Source organism: Hippichthys cyanospilos, chromosome 6 (assembly GCF_059441005.1).
Source record: "Hippichthys cyanospilos isolate Australia breed blue-spotted pipefish chromosome 6, RoL_Hcya_1.0, whole genome shotgun sequence".
Classification (NCBI taxonomy): domain Eukaryota; kingdom Metazoa; phylum Chordata; class Actinopteri; order Syngnathiformes; family Syngnathidae; genus Hippichthys; species Hippichthys cyanospilos.
In genome coordinates this window covers 4366673-4388240 of record NC_142374.1, presented here as the reverse complement: position 1 = coordinate 4388240, position 21568 = coordinate 4366673, and the positions used below count along the sequence as shown (strand labels likewise).

The window sequence follows — 21568 nt, the reverse complement described above, 5'->3', positions numbered from 1 at the left end:
AAGATTTCTGCATTGCACTGCAATTACCTAAAAACGCCAAAAGATGGAGACAAAACAACAAAAATACAGCCAACCCCTAGGGTCATGACAGTTGTTTTTGTCGTAAATCGTAAAGAGGGGACCAAAAAAAATCTCAATCTACGTTGTAAAATGAAAAAACCGTATTGCAGGGAGGGATGTTGTGAGGTTTGTGTGCTGATGTATGCCCAATATATTCAGTGTATGGAGAAAGCCTATATTAACAAAGGTTCCCGTATTGTTTGTAATGAAAACTGGGATGAAAAAGCAGCAACATATTATTATGGTAATCAATTATTTTTTGTTAACGCATTATAATCACACCTAAAAATTTCATAGCGTCAACACTGTGTCAAATATTACCAAACATTAATGGGAAAATTCTTGCATTCATCAGTCTAGATTGTAAAGAACTGTAAAGTCTAGACTCCATATGTCTGAAAGACAGTTTTATGTATAATCCAGCCAAGAGTCACGGGTCGGGTTGGTCCAATGAAAACTAGATTATTTGTCAATAAATTTAAAATGAAAACCTTGTTAAAAAATTGTTTGAAAATCCCCATCCTCTGTACCCCCTATTTTAATCACAGTGGGAAAGAACTAGGTTTTGACACAGAACAAAATAATAAGACAAAATAATTATGTGAGGAGCAGACAATTAGCTGGTGGAACACAATTGTTCTCCTGCTGCTTCTCTAAATGTCAACTCATTTAATGTCTTCCATAGCTGGCACATGGCTAATACTATTTCAAGCCTGCCTTGAAAAAGAGATCCATATTCTCATTAGGCCGGCCAGCTGGGTGTTTCTTTCTTTACTTTGTGTTGATTTAGCTGCTTCCACCCATCTATTTTCTGTAGGTCTTGTCCTCATTAGGGTTGCATGTGAGCAGAAGACGATTCCAGCAGGCTTTGAATCAAAGGCAGGATACGCTTTGGATTGGTCACCAGCCAATTCCAGGATTCAGCTTCTTATTGTCTGACAATCAGGTGGAACGAATAAATGGCGCTTTTTACTTTTACTACATTCATGCCATCCTCTACTCTCAAATCTGTGTCTCTTTATTTGCATTCTCTTTGTAGTGTAACACAGGCGTACTACCAATACTGCCCTACACACTGGATCATGTAAAATTTGAATGACAGTGACATTTTTGTAGGTGTGCATCAGAGTGGTCCAAAATTGTCCTCTTTTAAATTATGCTGTTTGTCACAAATGATTTATGACTTTTGATGAGTATGAGAGCATGTTCAAAAACGTAGCAAAATCTGTCTGAATCAGCATTGATACAGGGTTAAGCCACAGGTGTCAAACTCAAGGCCCGAGGTCCAAATCTAGTCCGCCACATTATTTTATTTGTCCCTCGAAATGCCAATTATAACCTCAGGTTTCTGACTAAAACACCAACTATACAAGTTGTCTTCAACTTCAAAACGTTTTTTGAACAGTTTTTACTGGCCTCAGATTTCAAAATCAGTTAAATATGTGATGATCACACTTATAATTTATTTGACTTCACAGTCACAACGGCCCTCCGACAGAAAGTAAAAATACAATTTGGCCCACAGTCAAACTGCGTTTGACATCCCTTGGTTAGGTAGAGATATTGAATCCATGTTGAACCCTGACATTGAAATTATACAAAAAGTGTTTGGTGACTTACATGTTTTCAAGCATAACTGTCAGTATATCAATCTTGATTCAACCATCATCCAAATGTGGATGTACATGAACATTTTAGTTGATTTTGACATAGTTGATTTTCCATAGGAAGTTTGATGGAGGAATGTTTTAAATGCAGTGGTGCCTTGACACACAAGCGCCCCAGCTATTGAGGATTTTTTTTAATTTTTTTATTCAATGTTAGGAATCAATATTGATTCAGCCATCATCTGATGGGTAAACTACATGTACATTTGTGTTGATTTTGCATTGAATCAATGTTAGGAATCAACACTGATTCAACCATATTCTAAATGTGATATACATGTACATTTTTCACCAGTGAGTTTCTGCTGGTAGATATAAATCATAACATCCATGACCATTCATTAAAAGTTTCAGCATTCAATACAAAGATTCAAAGAGATTTTATTGTCACATGTATAGTACTAGAGCAGTAGGCTTTATTAAACACACAATGTTGTTAGCAGTCAAAATGTGTATTAGATTGTTCAAATATCTACTTCACCATATTAATAAAAAACACAAACTTAAAAAAAGTAAACATGGCACTTATTTGACATTTTTGTTAGTTTATCTTTTATCAGTTACAGATTTGTGCCTTGCCTTAGTCTTTGCTTTTTGGCATCGCCTCTGGCCGCTGTTGATTTTTTTTTTGCCTTTCTAAAAGGGTCCCTGACTCCAAAAAGAACACCTGTTTTAAATGAATATGAAAATTACTACACTATAGGAACCAAGAGCATTTAACTCCCTGCTTCTCTATAAAATCAATACATACAATCCTGTGCCGCTGCCAAGAATGAAAAAAATAAAATGTAGAAAGATCTGCAGCTGCTCAGATTTGTGATTTGGAACTGTGGCTTGTGAGGGGAACGAGATGAACACTACACTACTGAAAGCGAGAGAGGAAAGCATTGCCAACTTTTTTGTCAAATATTCATGACAGCATGCTATGGTGTCAGCATAAAAATTACAACATTTTGAAACCCATGTGAGGAAACATCTACAAAAGGCCTTTTCGGAAAAAAATATTGTCTCTTGAAAATTCCGGATCCAAGATGAAAATTGTTTCTCTATCAGAATGAAAGTGAGAATGTTGAATGTCAAGCATGAAACTGAGCTGGGGACATTTTACATGTTAGAAAAATGAGGTAACCACTCCATTAAAGAAAGCAACAGGATTGCATCCCCTGCTTCTTTGCAAAATAAATACACACAATCATATGTCAATGCTAGCATTAAGAGATATTCCTGGCCAGTTTTGAAATTCGGACCTTTCACATGTAAGCTACTTGTGATAACCACTACACTACAGAATCCCATGTTTTGACCCAGTTTGAAGCTGTTGACCTTTATCGTGAGGTAAATATGATGACCGTAAACCCACAAAGCACTTTTTTTTTTTTTTTTGCTTTTCTATAAAATATATACATAAAATTCTGTGTTGATTCCTAGCATAAAAAAGGGCAGTAGAACAGGTTTCTGGGCCGTTTTTCAGCTGTGGCCCTTTCCCATGTGGGACGAACGCGATAACAAATACACACACACACACACACACACAAAAAGATGAACAAACAAAAACAATTGGAACATCATATCTGCTGCTTTTCTGTAAAATATACAATTCTGTGTCGCTAACTGACTAGCATGAATTAAAAAAATGGAATAACATGTTTCTGCCATGTTTCAGAATGTGAAACTTTCGCATATTAAACAGGGAGCATAATTTTTTTATTTTTAAAACTTGAAAGCTATACTTCTGCCCCGTGTCAATCAGGGGACCATTTGCGTGTAAAATGAATGTGATAACCACTACACTATGAAGACCCGCTGACTGCAACTTTTTACTGCTTTTCTGTGAAAAAATACACACGCAATCCTGTCAAGTTCTATAACTTAAAAAGAAACGTCTATACATTTCTGCCCAGTCTTGAGCTGGGGCCCTTTTGCGTGTTAGGCAAACCACTATACTACAAAAACCAACTGAACTACTAATTGTCAGCTTTTCTGTAAAATACAGACATGCAAGCCTGTTGCTAATTAAGTAGCATGAATAAAAACAATAGCACAACATGTTTCTGCCCAGCTTTGAGATAGGAACCTTTCCCGTGTTAGACGAATGTGATAGCTAACACACTAGAGAAAACAAAATACTTTGCATTCCCTGCTTTTCTGTAAAATAACTACATGCAATCCTGTATTGATGCCTAGAAGTTAAAAAAAATAGTAAAAAAAAATAGTCCCCAGCTCAAAACTGGTCAAAAATATGTCTTGTTTTTTTTTGTTTTTTTCTTTAAATGCAAGGCATCAAAACATGATTGCATTTATTTGTTTTACAGAAAAGCTGGCAAATCCTTTATACCTGGGCTTCTGTAATGTTGTGTTTATCATGGTTCCTCACATGCAAAAGGTCCCCAGCTCAAAACTGGTCAGAAACACCTCCTTCTACATGTATATTTTTAATGCTTGGAATTGACGCAGTGTGTATATATTTTACAGAGAACCAGGGAAAGCAATGGTGGTAGTTTCTGTAGTGTAGTGGTTATCACTTACATCTAACACGCTTCAAGGGTTTTTCCTGTTTGGGTAGAAACTTATCTTTCAAAGTTTGTTTCAAAGTTTGTTCTTTATCCATCCCATACAGGATTGCATGTAATTGTTACAAAGCGATCTGTCACAAAGCTATCGGTCCAGCCACTCATTGCCCAACACATCACACCGGCTCATCCCTCCTGCCAGTCATTGCCCAACACATCTCACCAACTCACCCCTCCGGCCAATCAGCCCTGAACAACATCGGCTGCCACCAACCCACAACCCCGGCCTTTTCCCTTCACAATCTGCCTGATCGTCTCCATGCGTCCAGCAGAGCCTTCCAGCAATACTTCCGACCAGATTATCCGTCCTGCGGAAATAAGCCCCCTGCTCCAGGTCCCGTCCTATCCGCCTCCTCTCTGATCCGTCCGCCTGCCGAGTTCCCTCTTCTCCGACCCAGAGAGCCCCGCCACTGTGGTCCGTCCTCATCTGCCTTCGTCCTCGCAAGTACCATTCAGCAAATAAACATTCTGTCCATACCTTCACCTACCTGTGTGTGCTTTTGGGTCCTCCATCCCCGAGTCGTGATAGTAATCCTTGTACAGAAAAGCAGGCTATACATTTTCCATGTGTTTCTGTGGTGTAGTGGTTATGACATGCACCTCATACGTGAAAGGTCCCTATCTCAAAACTGCGCAGAAACATGTTTTTCAAAGGTTCTTTACGATACAGGTCTTTAGCACAGGACTATGCGTATAGACAGTATTTCACAGGAAAGCAGGCAAAACCATAACCCATGGGTTTGTCGTGTCGTGGATATTGCCTCACATGCAGGCCATCCTCAACTAGAAGCGGGGAAGAATTCGTTCTTTCAAAGTTTCTTTTTTTCTTATGCAAGCCGTGAATGTGTTGCAATGAATGCAAAAACTGTTTCCCGTGGGTTTCTGGAGTGTAGGGGTTGTCATGTTTGCCTCACATGGGAAGAGTCCCTGGCTCAAAACTGGGCAGAATCTTCACTTTTTGTTAATTCTAAGAATCAACACACAAATGTATGTTTTTAATTTACAGAGAAGCAGGAAGAGCAGTTCGTTAGTGTCCGTAGTAAAGTGGTTATTACATTCAACTGACATTTTTTATCCATTACTTGACACAGGACAGAATTGCGTGTAATATTTCACCTCACATGTGAAGCAGAAACATGTCTTTCGATTTTTTAAATGTTTTTTAATGCCTTGACATAGTATTACATGTATATATTTTACAGAAAAACAAATTTAGAACCCATGAGTTTCTGTAGCATAGTGATTGTCACATTTGCCTCACAAGAGAAAATTCTTTGCATTGACCTACATTACCGTGTAGTGTTTCAATTGCAGTGTAACTGTAAAACTATGGACATGTTAACTTTAAGTGCAAATACAAAAATAGAAAAAATGAATGAGAATAAGTGCAATATCTCATGAGTATATACAGAAGTAGACCGATGCCTGACGATTGACGGACCAGAAGAAAAAGATCAAATGTCACCCTCTAATGGCGGTGGAAGGTTGGGCAAATATGACACCGGCTGACAATTATAATTTTGTTTTGCTTGAAAAAGTGACAGACCGACGATGACGGAAAGGGGGCGGGGCTCTGACGGATGTGAGACCAGAAAAAAAAATGTAAGTTGAAGGTGATAGACGTGGACTCTCAAGCTCGGTCAAGGGTAAGCACCAGACCTTCGTCATGCATCTGTTTATTGTGCAAGAGTCCTTCCAGATGGGCGCCATCACACAGAGTGAGGAACGTCAGACCTGTTTAGTTAAACCGTCTCCAGCTTTCAAACTCAAGCAGATTTAGACACACTTTTGCATGTGTTCAGAACAAAGTCAAAAATGTAAGCAAAAGTAACAAAAGAAAAAAAAGCACTTGAGACTGAACTAACTGCAACACATGCCAAGCTCCTAAACAAAAAATAAAAAGAGACGCAATCCCGCATTTCCATAATCCCATTTGATTTATGTATTTTACTATAAAACGAAAAGAGGGAAAGATGAAAGCGGCACAATGATGAGGCACATACAGCAGCGGAAAGCCCCTGGGAATCTTTAAGGTTTGCAGATACTCTTGCGCCACCTGCTGGCAAAAGTAAATGATGTATTGTCACGGAAAGGATAAGAAATTAAAACACAACACACACAGACGCATATAGTAGAAGTAGTATAGTATGTTTTATTTGAGTATGAAAAGCATGCTGTGTAATATTTGAATAGGAAAGAATATAGAGGAGTAGACAAGTAGAAAAAAAAGTCCCTCTTCAATGTCACCACTCATAACGTTTACCTACTTTTGCAATGATATGTCACTGAATAATTCTGGGTTCATGTTGGTTTATTTGAGATGAAATTTAAGTCAAATATGTGGAATTCAATTGCATGTTTCATTGCAAATCTAATCTCCCTGTGCATTGCCACAAGCAGGAATATTTGGAGCGACTTCTAAATCCTGCAAATATTGATGTTACTTACTGTGAAAAAAAAAATCAAAACGAAAATTTGTAAACCATAAAAAAAGCACACAAAATGTATTTTCTTAATGTTTCCAAATGCATTTTAGATATACTATCCACGATAAAACCTTCTGGTCACCGCTAGGCCACACCAAACGGTGAAGCGTGTTTTAATTGACACAAAGCATCTTAAAAATAAATTTCCCATTACAGTAATTTGACATTAAACCCACACACTCACATGTAGCAAAAATGAAAACACGCTAACTTTGGTAGATGATGCTGTGGGAGTGATTAGTCAGTTATGAGGTCGTCTCACCATAAATCAAACATAAGGGTGTTTCAAAAGTTGTTTTTCCTGCAACTGTCAAAAACCACCTGGCAATTACGTAATGTGTGAGAAGATTTCCATACAAGAAAGATGAATCATAGCATATGGAAGTTTTTCATATTTTATATTACCTTACTTCATCCATCCATTATCTATAGGCACTTATCCTCAAGAGGGGCGCAGGCTTGCTGGTGCCTATCACAGCTGACTTCGGGCAGTAGGCGGGGAGACACCCTGAACTGGTTGCCAGCCAACTGCAGGGCACACAGAAACGAACAACCATCCGTGCGCCCATTCGCACCAAAGAACAATTTAGTCCAATACACCTGCCACACATGTTTTTTGGCGTGTGGGAGGACTGCTGGAGAGAACATGCAAACTCCACACGGGAATCGTTTTTGACTGATTTCATCTGTTGAGATCTTATACTTCCTCAGATTTGAAAATGTGGAAATTGCAATATCGTTTTCCTATGGCACTGGTTCTAATGGACAATTGAATAGTGAATTTCTCTAAACTTTAAACGCGTTTTTCTCAAAACAAGGGATTTTAATTTGACAACATTCAAACTCTTGTAACGTTGTACATTTGTGAGCATTGTGACGTTTTTTTTTTCCCAATCTTGTTATTATAAGTGGAACCCCCCCCCAAAAAAAAAAAAAAAATGCGTCTGGCGGACAGAGTTGAAGTCTGTGAGAACAGCAGTAATCGCATAGAGCGTGCGCGTGTGCGTTCGTGTGCAAGGAGGAGACTCGCCCCAAGGCAAGGAAGACACGGGGTGATCCCATTGTCAGTTAGTGGTGCCCCCACCCCAAGCCCTCTCTTTCCAGACTCCTTCCCCTGATCCGGGATCTGTAGCAACTCGCCTCTATCTCTCTTCTCCTCTCAGAAGTCCACATGGAGCCATCCCCATCCCCTCCCCTCCTCGTCACCTTCAGTGCTGCTGACTGACGCTCTTCGTGGAAGTTTCTGCCAAAAAAGGACCTTGCCGACTTCTCTTGGACTTGATAAAAAAAGACCACAGTTGTAGTTCCCCACCGGGCTGAGCACGTCGACATGGCGATGTTGCTATTGCTTTTGCAGTATTATGTGCTGTCGAGTTTTGTGTGCAACGCGATCGCTTTCGTGGAGGAACCCTCCGGAGGTAGAGCGGACGGGTACTGCGGACGGATCCTCCGGGCGCAGACCCAGGGGACCCGCCGTGATGGGCACCATGAGTTTCGCCTTAGAATTGAGGGCGACCCGGAAGCCTACCAGCCCGGCAGCACCTACAGAGGTAAAAAAAAAAAAAAAAAAAAAAAAAAAAAATCCGCGCGTAGTCGTAAAATCAATGTCGATCAAGTTCACATAAGTACAAATAACTGAAGTTATAGCATTTTTTTTTAACTAAAGAGGAAAACATTGCACGTGCGCGCCCACTTTAAAGTATGGGGAGAGTTTATAACTTAATTTTTTTAAATGTGTTTTTGCATGTTTACATTTAAACATAGTCTTTAATTTTTCATTCGGGCTCATCTTTCAAATAAAACGCTAGCCTACATTAACATTTATTTGAGATTTTGGTTGTGTTGCGCAGATAGATGGTCTCACGGTTCTTATATTTTTGTTTTGCATTCCCGTGACGTTCTCGTCACACTGCCCTGTGTTTTCTCCTGGTGTTGTGGCTTCCTCTTATGTTATAAATATTACATTTTTTTATATGGTTATTTGTCTGTGTTCTCTGGGATTGGCTGGCGACCAGTCTAGGGCGTTACCATCCCCCAGTCAGCTGTTAGCTAGACAAACAGAAAAAGAATGGATGAGTGTGGATTAAAATCGATTAATCAGTAAACTCTCATACCTTTCTTCGTTTGTGCATTAGTCCTTACAGTTCAGTCAATGCATTTCATGAAAACAGTAAGAATTGTGCCCATTTGGCAGCAATTTCACATTGCTGCAAAAATACCCTTTTATGCTGTCGGATACCAAATTCTGTTATTTACCTCTTCTCCTTATTTTTATAACTATCATGTGGCCATGCCATTTCTGATATTTTCAAATGGACACAGTATTTTTAGGTCTCTTGCTCTTCAGTTACAATACATTTATACAACAGTATATTTTAAGAAAAAAAACATACAGTTAACCTGGATACAAATTCTTAAAAGATCTGTGTTTGGAAAAGTACGCTTGATTGTTACTGCCAATGTCGAATCAAAATGATTATGGATACCACAGCAAGCAAACATTATATCTGAGAAGGCATTGTTATCCACAGATTTCACAAAATAGGCACACATATACCAATTACCCAGAGCACATTCATAATACAAGCAGGAACATACCTAAGTCAAAAGCAACACTTAGAGTTATGGAGAATTAAAAGATTTTTGAGTCATTGTGATTTTTGATATAATTTGGAAGACTGAGCCACCAGTCGCTCTCTGCAAAATGGCGTCGGCTTTCAGTGTCACTTGCTCACTCTGTTAACTAGCAAATCAGTGCATGAAAGGGAAGTAGACAATGTGAGAATACTATACACAAAAGAAAATCAGTGGCTAATAAAAGGATATTGTTGAGTGAATTCAGGTCAGTAAAATGTTCCTTTTGATTTGGACTTGACTCTGCTTTGTATTGTGGGTGTTTTGAACAATTTTCTGGGTATATGTGAATTTTATTTCACTGTGGAGTGTGGATTCTGTAATAAACACGTAACTGTAACTGTATCCTTGCCTGCACGTGAAATGTTGCGTCTTTCTGACCACCCTACTGACATTTTTGGTGCTATTCCCTGACAATAAACCCTCTTTCAATTGTAGGTTCAATATCCCACTATTTTGTTGGCTCCGGGGCCCTAATGCTGATTTAAACATATTGAGGGACAGCGACATTGATACAATGGTTGTGCAATACTCTCTGTTATACATAGTAGTTCTTGCACTTTCTCAATATACAGTAGCTACTTTAATGTGTTGGTAAAATTTTAATCACGTGTTAAAGACTTAAAAGTGCCATAAATGTGATTAAAACATGCCTGTAGGGTGTATTGAAATAGGTTATTTCTGTATCGCTGATTTCACTTATTGAGTGTTTGGTCTGGAATGTATCTGCTGTCATAGGGAGGGTGCACTGAACATTGTTATAGATGTTGCAAAATCCGTCCAAGTCTCTCATTTCAATTGCATCAGGCTTTTGAAGGGAGAGATGTCTATTTACTTGTGAATGCTGACTTTTATTCACTTCTTTAACTCTCTGCCAGCGAGTGAATCGAAGCACACAGACGCACACACAACTGAAGATCATTCACATATCTGACTCCAATTATCCTGAATCAGTGGATTCAACTTTCAAATTATCCTGCTCCAACTTGTGGTTAACACAGTTAACTTTTAGCACGAAGGGAACTGAGCAGAACCGCTTAAGGGCTGACTTTGTTTGTCTAAATTTAAATGAATAGTTTGTGAGTACAATATTACAGCATAAAGGACAGATGTCAAACTCAAGGCTCAGGGGCCAAATCTGGCCCGCCCCATCTTTTTATGGCCCGTGAAATGCTAATTATGACTTTAAGATACAGGATACTAGAATCTGTGTCATTCCTGTTTTACAATTTAGGCAAACTGTGATCTCAAACTGGACCCGAGATCCATTGACGACTGCTGAAGATGCCTCATGATTGTATTTTATTCCTCTGTATTTGGCAGTCTTTCTATATAATACAAATTATTCATCAACAATTTTATTCAAAATGTCGAGCTAAGTAAAGCAACATTCTGATGAAACTGCATTCATTTACCTATTCTTCTCATATTTATCCAGGACGTACAATGTCTCATTGCTTCCATAGTGAAGTGCTAAGTCCCCATTTACAGTGCTCACTCTTTCACATCATGCTGATGGTGACGGGAAAGCTGCGTTGCCGCCAGCATCATTCAGGGTGATCCCGCATCATTGCAGCGCGACCCTGATGTGTCAATGTAGTAAAGCCTTTTTACTGCTCAATGTGTCCGAGGTGTTAATACACACTCTCCGTCCTCCCTACAGTGATCCTCTTGGCAACCAGCCCTGCATATTTCAGAGGTTTTACCCTCATTGCACTGAAGGAGGGCAGGGAGGGTACCACAGATGATGACTACACCGGCCAGTTCCAGGTGAGCTATAGGAAGGGAATCTTTGCAATTTGATTTTGAGCTTTCGACTGAACCAACTTGCTTGACTCAAAGTGTTTCTGAAAGATTTGACATATCTCTTTAGGTTGCATGTCGGGAAGAAACATAAAATCTCGTTGAGTATTTGGCGCAGCTCGAATTTGTGAGACAGACTTCCGCCGTTATTCCAGATGAATAACATATATTAGTTCAAGTGGAAAATGGTGATAGAGATGAAGACATGATGGACAAGGAGGTACATAGAGGGAATTTCGGAGTAGACAAGCCGGAGATGTGAGACATTTTACTAAGTAGCAACACAGCTCCTGCTGAGAAGTTGAGAGTCGCTGAGCAGGAAGACAGACTTCCTCAATTACCTGCTGTGTATTGTAAACAGGAACACACATCTGTCCTTGTGTTTCTACATGCTGGCCATAACAAGACTCCACCCTGTCTTCTTCTCTTCTTTGTTGGTTGAAAACCCCACACTATCAGGCTCAAGTGGGCTATGTAGTGGTATTGTTAGCGTTTGCTGTTTCCTCATTAAATTAAAATCTAATCTTCCAGGATTCAAATTTGCGGGCCAATGCATGTTTGACAATAACACTGGACCTCATTCCCTAATGTGGTTTATGTAATTAAGTTTTGAAGTTAAAGTCAATGAAGAATTCATAGAGGGTTCTTAATTGACATTTGCAAGGGAAAGAACCTTTAAATCTTGGTGCAGAGCCACTATGTTTTATTCATTGTTTGCCATAAGTAAATTACAGATTTATAGACAATGGATGAGATCACTGGCACACGGTACTATCGGACAACTTGTGTTTTTGACTTTTGCATTCACTATCTGCAGTTATGCTTGTGATAAAATGTTTTTTGCCTCCATCTCATCAAAAGATTTTCTGGTTGGACATCACTTTCGGAAACATCATGGCTTTTATCACTGCAAATGTGGGTAATGTTATAATCAACAAGACGGTAGATGAAATAACATTGTCAGCAATTTGGTCAGTCATGCATCACTCAATTCTCAGAAGTCCACAACAGTCCACAAAATTTTTCGTTTTTCTGTAAATTGAATATTACATGTGCACCTATACCCTAAACCAGTATGTGATGTTGGTGCTGATATTGTGCCTCGGTTCATTGTCAGAAAAAATATCACTTTACAAACAAATACCTCCAAGTGGCTCTTGGGCTGGTGCCATTTCTGGCATGTGTGGTGTGATTCTTCAAGGACATGGAAGACACAGGGTGCTGAGATATTTTTTTTATCGTCCAAGAAAAACAGTAGATAATTATGTGCTCATATCCTGTTTCCATCTTGTATTTTACCAGGTACTGCACTCACAGCAGCATTCATTACATGCCAGGAGCCATTAGTAGCTAAATGAGTAGACTAAGTCCTGTTAGTGTTTGAATTCACTTCAAGGTTAAAAAAACAAAAACAACATCCAAGTTAAAGCCACTAGGTTGCTGTTTTGGTGCTGGAATGGGAAGACATATATTTGACTGAAATACAATATATGTTCAAGAAAAGATGGTGTTTTTAAACATTTGATTGAAATGAAAGGAATTTCCATCACAACAGCAGGAGTAATGGTACCATCCAGTGTTGGCACCAAGTATCTAATAGTTCTCGTATTTGTATGTGGTCTGAAAAATTGGTATCTATGCATGCCCAATGAAAACATTTCTAATTTGAAATTATAAGATGAACGTGAGACAGAGTCAATGTTTGAGCTCTCTAGTGAGCAACATTTGTTTGAAGAAGCTCATTTTATTCCAAGTAAATGGTAGATGGACTTTCACTTATATAGCACGTTCCTATCTTAGGTACTCAAAGCGCTTTACACTAACTAGTCATTTACCTACTGATGACGCAGCATCAGGAGCAACTGGGGGTTCAGTGTCTTGCTCAAGGACACTTAGACATGGCCTTGATGGTTGGGGGATCGAACCCACGGTCTTTCGACTGGGAGAAGACCACTCTACCACCGAGCCATGTCGCGAAGCTTTACGTGTTGCTGACAGTTGAACCGTTGTATATAGTTGGTTTGTCCCACTAAATTGAATAGTCAAGCCATGAAAATGCTATTTTAAATGTCAGTATGGTATTTGAGGACTGCATTTTTACTAGTCAGTTTTTACTAGTTTGACCAGCATTGATGATATTTGAGACCTCTCAATGCACAAAAAGCAAACAATTGAGAAATTGAGAGAGGTAAAATCAAACAAAGCCACTTTACAAACATTGGCCATAGCCATTACAACTATTCGAAATACACGGAAGAAGAAAGAAACCCCAGCTGTAATAAGTAAAAGATATTGAACGGGTATGATACGGAAAACAGCATCAGACGACGAAAGGAGCACCATGAGAACTGCGAGGAAAACCACAAAACAACTGTTAATAACATCAGTAAAAGCCTCCAGACGGCAGGAGTTTAGAGATTACATTTGATCTCAAAACACTGACTTCATCAGTTAAAATATGGTGGTTTACAGTAGAAGATGCAAACTCGTTGACCTTGTACAAGTTCATCAGGGTTGCCTGGTACCAAGAATCCATAGTACTTGGGCTTTTTAATCTTTTTAAAGCCACTAATGAGTGTTCCTCATACTGTTTGAGCATAGTCTACTTGGAACCCAAGCTTCTAGTTAGGGTATGAGAGATTGTATCTTGTAGGTGCTGGATTCAAAAGTAGAAATACTTCAAACGCAATTACAGGTACAATAGAACTCCTCTACAGCAAAATCATATTTGTAGCCAGTAATTTTTCACAACAGGGAACCTTTCACTATAGCCAATCTATGTCTCGGACGTAAACATAAAAAACGTGTTGTGTAATCTATAATCTGACTGAAGTTAAAAACGAAACAAAAAAAAAAAGGAAAGAGAGAATCATCGTCTGACTGCGGGGGGAAAGCTGCTCCAAGTTCATGGCGCTGCAAAACGCGTGCCGGCGCGTCAAGTATAAACCAAGCAGGACTTTCCCTGCAGGTTTATCTCCACCGTAGTGAATTTCAGTGCAACGCAAATGCAGAAAAAAACATTTCGTATTATGCAACGGGGGTTTTTCCTGGGATGAGGAAGTAAGAAAGAGGGAAAGGTTTCAATGCATTAAATTTTTTTCACACTGGGGGATTTTTTTGCACATGCAGGTTTCGTTGTAGACAAGTTTTACTGTATATAAATCTGTGTGTAAACCATGTTGTGGATGATGAGCTAATCTGACCCAGAACAGTAAAGAAGCAGTACTAAACCACTCTGTCACTCTGTTGCCCATGCTCCAGTACTTTTGAAACATTTTAAAACACAAATGTGTCAGCTCTATTGTCTGCTTCTTAACACTGTCTGCGTGGATGCGCACAGCAAACACCTCAGTCTCAAGGGAGGACAAGAATAGACAAACCGTGGGATGAGTTGGAGCACAATGAAAGTTGACATACTGGCTTTGTAATGTGTTGAATACATATTGGAAAACCCATCAGGCATATTGTATTGGGAAACAGACAGTTGGTATTCATGCTTTTGTCTGCATTTGAAACTGATTACATTTTAAGGGATACGTAGCTGCTGCAGTGGTGTGAAGTGTTTAAAGCAGGGTCACCACAAAGTCCCCCCAAATACCACATGCGTGTTGGCCTTTTCTCAAATTATTTGTGCAAATTATTGTATATTCTTATTTATCAATTTCCTATGCTAAGAAATCTTTGTTGATCATTATTTAATACAAAACTAACTAATTATTGTTTTTATGTAACAAACAACCATGTGTTCAAACATTTTATGTGCTCTTATGAATAACAAAATGATAGTAGGGCAGCTGGAGCAGCGGGTAGGACGACCGCCTAGTGTGGGTTCTCTTCCTCCCACACTCCAAAAACTTGCATGGCAGGTGCATTGGACATTCTATATTGTCCTTAGATGTGATTGGGTGCGTGAATAGTTGTTCGTCCCTCTGCGGACACAGCTGGAATAGGCACCGGCAAGCATGTGACCATAGTGAGGATAAGCGACTCTAGGAAATGGATATGGTCTTTTGTTCGTGTTCGTTCTTGTGTCTGTGTGTCGGGTTAGTGTGATTGTGTCTACCTGTTCATGTTAGCCTGCTTCCCTTGTGTTGGCCAATCAACTTCCTGTTCCAATTGTGTCTTGCCCAGGAGTTAGTCTCCCTGAGTTTTAGTCCAGTTTTCCTCTGAGTCTGTTATTCAAGTGTTTTTGTAGTGAGTTTATTTCTGTGTTTTTGTTTGTTACATTGTATGATTTTTTTGTCCTTGTGTATTTACACATTTCTTATTAAATTACTATTTTGAACGCACCCTGCTTCCCTGCAACTGGGTCCGCATCTCCCACGCCTCACCATGCCATGTCATGACAGTAGGCACTTTTGAAACATGTAGGTTTAAATTTTTGATTTAAACACGGGGAAACAAGCAAAAGTTCCAGAGCTGAATCTTTGTTGGTAACTGAGCAACATTGTGCCTATGTTCGCAGCAAATGTTCACAAGGAAATGTGCCGACTGCCTGTGTGTCTTTCCCAGACATCCTTACATTCGGGTGGGACATGGGTCATATTTATCTAGGGCAGCAACATGTTATTGCTCAGGGAGACACATGAAGCATGTTTGGACAGGGAGGGAGATGAGCAGACTTGATATATTATCAAGCAGAAATTGTCAAGGGCTCTAGTTTAGCAGGGGATAAACAAACCTAATCACTGTAAAGTGCCTCATCCAAAGCAAAGATTTCGGATCAAGGCAATTACACAAGCTAAACAGAACTTAGAGGGCTTTGAGGACTAGGCTGTATTGGCTGTGTGCAAAGTTGGAAAGATGGTGAGTTGATAAGAAAGATAATCACACCCAAATGTGATCTGAAAGTAATTATTTTCTTGCTAAGTACCCAAACACACAATGTTGCGTACATTCAGTAATGCGCCTCTCTTTATTCTTATATTATCAAGACTTCAATTCAAGGATGACTTTATTTTTATTTACTGTATTACCATCCAAGCCATGTTGTTTTTAATGTTCTTAATTTAACATTAATGCATGAGATGCTAATATATATATATATATATATATATATATATATATATATATATATATATATATATATATATATATATATATATATATATATATATATATATATATATATACAGTGGGCCCCCGGGTTACGAACTTAATCCGTTCAGCGGCTACGCTCGTATCTCGAATTGCTCGTATAGCGGGTAATCCAAACCCATGTTAATTCGTGAATGCGTGCAACGCGCGCCGAAGCCTTAGGTACAAACGACACACTGCATACATATATTAAAATTGAGTGACATAATCTGCTGTACACTTGCATTATATAATTAATACAATGGATACATAGCTTTTACCTTTGAAACGACGAGACTTGAGCTGGGTGTAAGCAGAGGGGGGCAGAGTCCAACGCTCAAAGTTAACACGGCAATAGATATGCTATTGGTCTTACAGTGTTACAGTAACTCTTTCAGTCAGGGTGCAAATCACGCAGATACTAAAACATCATCCTCTTATTTCTTTCTTTACCGCTGCTAGTAATTTTAGAAGCTATGTCTAACAGATAAAGTTTGCAAAGTCTTCACAACATTCCGTTTTTCACTAATTTTCCCTCCTTCCTTCCATCCTGTCCCGTCAAGCTAGTAAAGGCGTTCGGCCAATAGCATATCGGCATTTCTGTGATTGACGTGTGACGCCGGCCAATAGCATCTCCGTGAGTGAGACCGGGTGACCTTAATCGACCAATAGCATATTCGCATCTCCGTGACTGACTGATAATTATTCGCACTTTTTTTTTTAAACGGTTGGAATGTATTGACAATTAATTTAAAAAAAAACACACATTTAAACCAATGACAATTCTTTGTCCTGCAATCGGCACATTTAATTTCATGTCAGCTGTTTTTCCCTTTAGCTGTACAAACACTACACTTAAATGGTAATATATTTAGACACCGTGAGTGAGACAGTCAGTGTGACGTTGTAAGACCAATAGCGTTCACGTTACTGTCACAAGTATCTACTGATGATTGATGATGTTGCTACTGTTGATTTTATTGACGCAATTAAACGAGGACATTACTACATAATCAATGGCCGGCATATCGAATTGCTCGTAAGGCGAGAGGTTTGTTCGTAAGCGGAGGACAAAAATCTCCCTGATCCACGCTCGTAAGGCGAATTGTTCGTAAATCAGGGTGCTCGTAAGCCGGGGGCCGACTGTATGTGTGTATATATATATATATATATATATATATATATATATATATATATATATATATATATATATATATATATATATATATATATGTGTGTGTGTGTGTGTGTGTGTGTGTGTGTGTGTGTATTTATTTATTTATTTATTGGAGGACTATTGGTGTTTGACGTTGATTTGCCTGTGTGTTATAATTTTTTTGTTAGCATTTTACCACTCTTACCACATACAAGAAATCATTTGTGACACACACATTGTGGATATGAATATTATACACAAAGCTATTCAAATGTTAGACTTTTGTTTTATTAAAAACTTACACCAAGATACATCATAAGGAAAGAAGCTAAGGAAACTACACTCCCTATATTATGTGGTAGCCCTCATGCTTTGGATCTGTTATTCAACTGGAACTGGGGCCTTAGTCAAGGTGGAGGACATTTTGAGCATTTTCAAATACCTGTCAGTTTGAGTTTAAAAACCTTCAGGTTTCTTCTAGAAGTAAAAACAAGAACAATGTCAGGGTAAGTCTAAAATAACATCTGATGTTTATTTAGCTTAATCAGAGGCATTTTAAACGGGAGCAGGTGTGTGTGTTGACTCATATTAAACAAAAATGAAGGACGAGAATATTTGAGTTGGACACAAGTTCAAGTCAAACTGTGGACAAAACAAAAAATGTAAAACTGGCAAATAGTTGTTGGAGAAATGCACGTCTGGTTTCTGGCAACCGTCAAGGGTGCCCTTGAGCAAGGGCATCATCCCCCACCACCTGTACAAAAACTGAAATATTTATTTTGTTTTCATTCATCAAGTACAATGCCCTGTCTTTTGAATTAAACTTTGTAAAATGTTATATTCACTGTACAGGTTTTCTCTCATCATCAATCATTAGCAGTGCTTAGTGGTGTAACTGTTAACCATATAAAAGAGAATGCAACCTGCTGTGTACACTTTAGCGCAAATACAAACAGGATGTTTTCCTTTTTTTTTTAATCACATAGGGAACAAGCCATTGACATGACATAACGTGACATGCAATTCCAAGAGCTTCCCACAAAGACAGTAAAACCTGGGTTTTGGGGGCACCCACCCCGGCTATATTTCTAACTGGAACTAAGACTCATGCTTCCCTTAAAACCCGCCTCTCTGTGTGGTGGCGGCATCCCTTTCATGATGTACGTCGCTGACTGCTAGGGGAATGTAGGCGTGTGTTTAGTCTGCATGGACCGTATGCGGGCAGTACTCTGTGATGTATCAAAATGTGGACCCAGTCAGTATCTCCGATTAGGCAGGACTAGTCCTCAGAGCATAGCAGTGACCAGAAATGCTGAGACATGGGTGCATGCAGAAAAATTTCACTCTGGGGTTGTTTTTGGTAAGGAAGTAGCATTACATGAGCAAAAGTAAAAATAAATAAAGATCAGGATGCACGACAGAGAATAGGGGCCTTTTTACTTAGAAAAATATAAAACAAAACAAGTAATGGACAGTGACTTGGATACGAATCGTTTTATGGGTAATGTTATGGAAATAGTAACACATTAGATGACTTATTTAAAAAAAACAACTCATAAATATATCAACACCTCTGTTGATCAGTCTGCATTTCAAAGGTTTGGCTTAGATACAGTAGGTATTTTTTTCTTCTACCTGCTTCTCCTTTTTTTTTAAAGTAGCTGCTTGAAGTTGTTACAGCTTTGCTTTAGTTGAGTCAAGCACAACATTCATTGTGGTGCCACTGCGCAACATTGGTGAAGCCCAAATGTCCTCATGGAATTTTGTACGAAACACAAGTCTTTGACTGATGGAATGCTCAAGGCAAAATGCCAGTGCCCCAAGGTCTTCATTGGGACTTTGTTACTTTTAAAAGTCAGCTCATCCTTAAGTGTCGACGTGACATTTCAATATGTCCTCACCTCTGACTGCTTTCACTCTGAAAAGTTTCATTTCGAGTATTGTTTTCACGTATTCAATTTTAACACCATGTATCTGATTTTCACTTGATTATTAAGATGCATTGTGGTACAGTAGCGACATAAGCGCACACCCGTCTGCACTGTATAATTTTTTATCTGTTTTCTCCTGGGATCTTGGGTGTATGTTTGAGCCTTGTTTTGCCTCCAGCATTGCTTTTCTGTGTGTGATGGTGTGTGTGTATGTGTGTGTTTGCATGAGTGTTTGAACAAGGTCTGAGTTTGCTTGTGCAGGCACTCTGAAGCCTCTGTGTTTACCGTCTCAACAGAGAGCAAGAGACTGAAAGAGATTGAGATAGACAAACCGTGGACACACACAGACATGCCAGCCTCTGCAGTGAAAACAAACGTTCCTTTGCCAGTCTCCCACACTTCCCCCATTTTCTTTCTCAATCTGCATCTCTTTTTCTGTCTGAACTTCAGTCTACTCGAATCTACCTACAAGTATCCATATAAAGTCTTGCCAAGCTAATTTGAAGCAGTACATCAATGACTTTGCTTCTGGAGGATAGACGCTGTCGACTGGAACACTTCGCCCAATTTTATGCCCAACTTTTTACACACTGCTTCTGTATTCAAAGTCCGGCAGGAGAGCTGATTTCTTAGTTAGATTTGACTAAAATAGACCATTGTGAGAATTCCCTTTTAGCCATTTGGAAATGTGCTTACTCACTTAATATACTGTATTTTCCAGTGGCGGTCTGTGCACAAATATATATATATATATATATATATATATATATATATATATATATATATATATATATATATATATATATATATATATATATATATATAAAACCGCATCAGCAGTTCAAACTTATCACTACACATGATATGTGATATCCATTATTTGAATATGAACAAAATTAAGTTACAAAATCATTTTAAAAATGAAAAAAATAAATAAAGAGATGGCCTTGCTGATCCCGAGGCCCCACATCTGATATTTTCCATATAGTTTTCTTTACTTTTATCATCACAAAATGATGTGCACACACCTTCAATCATTCCTTTCAATTTCTCAGATTCTGCCTTTGCTTTTATAGCAATTCCTTAATTATATCTGGTCTTTGACTGCAACAAGAAAATCCATCCATCCATCCATCCACCCGTCCTTTTAACTGGTTATTCTCAAGGGAGTGACAGGTGTGCTGTATTCGGTCAGTAAACTGGGTACACTCTGAACAGGACAAAGGCCGGAGATAACCCACACAGGTATGGGAAGACCATGCCAACTCAACACAGGAAGGCCTGACAGGAACACTGTGAGGCAGATGTTCTAACAGGTCTGCTGTCGCTCTTTCCTTCACAATTCAACATAGTATGTTCATGAAAATGGGGGTACGGGGGTGTCCAAATGTAACTTTTATTCATCTTTGACATCAGTTTTTCTTTAGATGCAAACTGGTCAAAATATCACCATTTCCATGCGTTTGGATTTTCTTCATAAAGAAGCCAATTTCTGTTAGAACCTCCTTGCATCCAACTCCGTATTCTATACTGCTTATCCTGCTCAGTGCTACAGAGAAGGCTGGAGTCTATCCCAGCATAGTTAGAATGAATGTGGATTATACCCAAGGCTGAATGCCAGTCAATCACAAGACAATTGTGAATTGGGCATTGACCGGGAATCGAACCCAGGCTGGCTATGTTTATGTAAGCCAGTATTCTACCCACTGAATGGATTTACATCTTCAATTTCTGGCTTGTGATTCACTGGATGCCGGGTGAGGTAAGACAGCTGGCACCCTCAAGGCTTAAATGAAACCGCAACGAAACAAACAGTGAGAACAATATCATGTCATGCTTTGGCTTTCTGGTGGTCCGTATTGTGTGAGTACCTCAATTGTTTGCTTTGACTTCGATGTTGCAGACAATTCCCACATGCAGTGTGTAGGATTTTGAAAGCACCACTTCAGCGCCTGGCCATCTTTATTATGATTTTACACTATGTGGACCAGTTGTGTCTTGAAAATAAACGATCTTGCAGACAGAAGATGCAGACGATCATGCAGACAGAAGATGGGCAAACTCGTGTAAATTAGCAAAACTACAACACAATTTGCAACCTTCACGACGGCTCTCTCATTTTTGGAAACAGTGTATGTGAATAACAATTCTAATATTTACTTTTTTGTTAAATGGAGGACATTCC

At 39.0% G+C, this 21568-nt stretch overlaps 1 protein-coding gene across 1 annotated transcript in view; it reads left to right on the top strand.

The window, feature by feature from the left end:
• Positions 1-7817: 7817 nt before the first annotated feature.
• spon1b (spondin 1b) overlaps positions 7818-21568 on the top strand; it is a 70146-nt gene continuing 56395 nt past the window's right edge. Inside the window, exons 1-2 of the mRNA XM_088417626.1 lie at positions 7818-8333; positions 11081-11187. Coding sequence (XP_088273752.1) covers positions 8114-8333; positions 11081-11187 — 327 coding nt within the window. The 5' untranslated portion in view covers positions 7818-8113. The remainder of the gene's footprint in view (positions 8334-11080; positions 11188-21568) is intronic.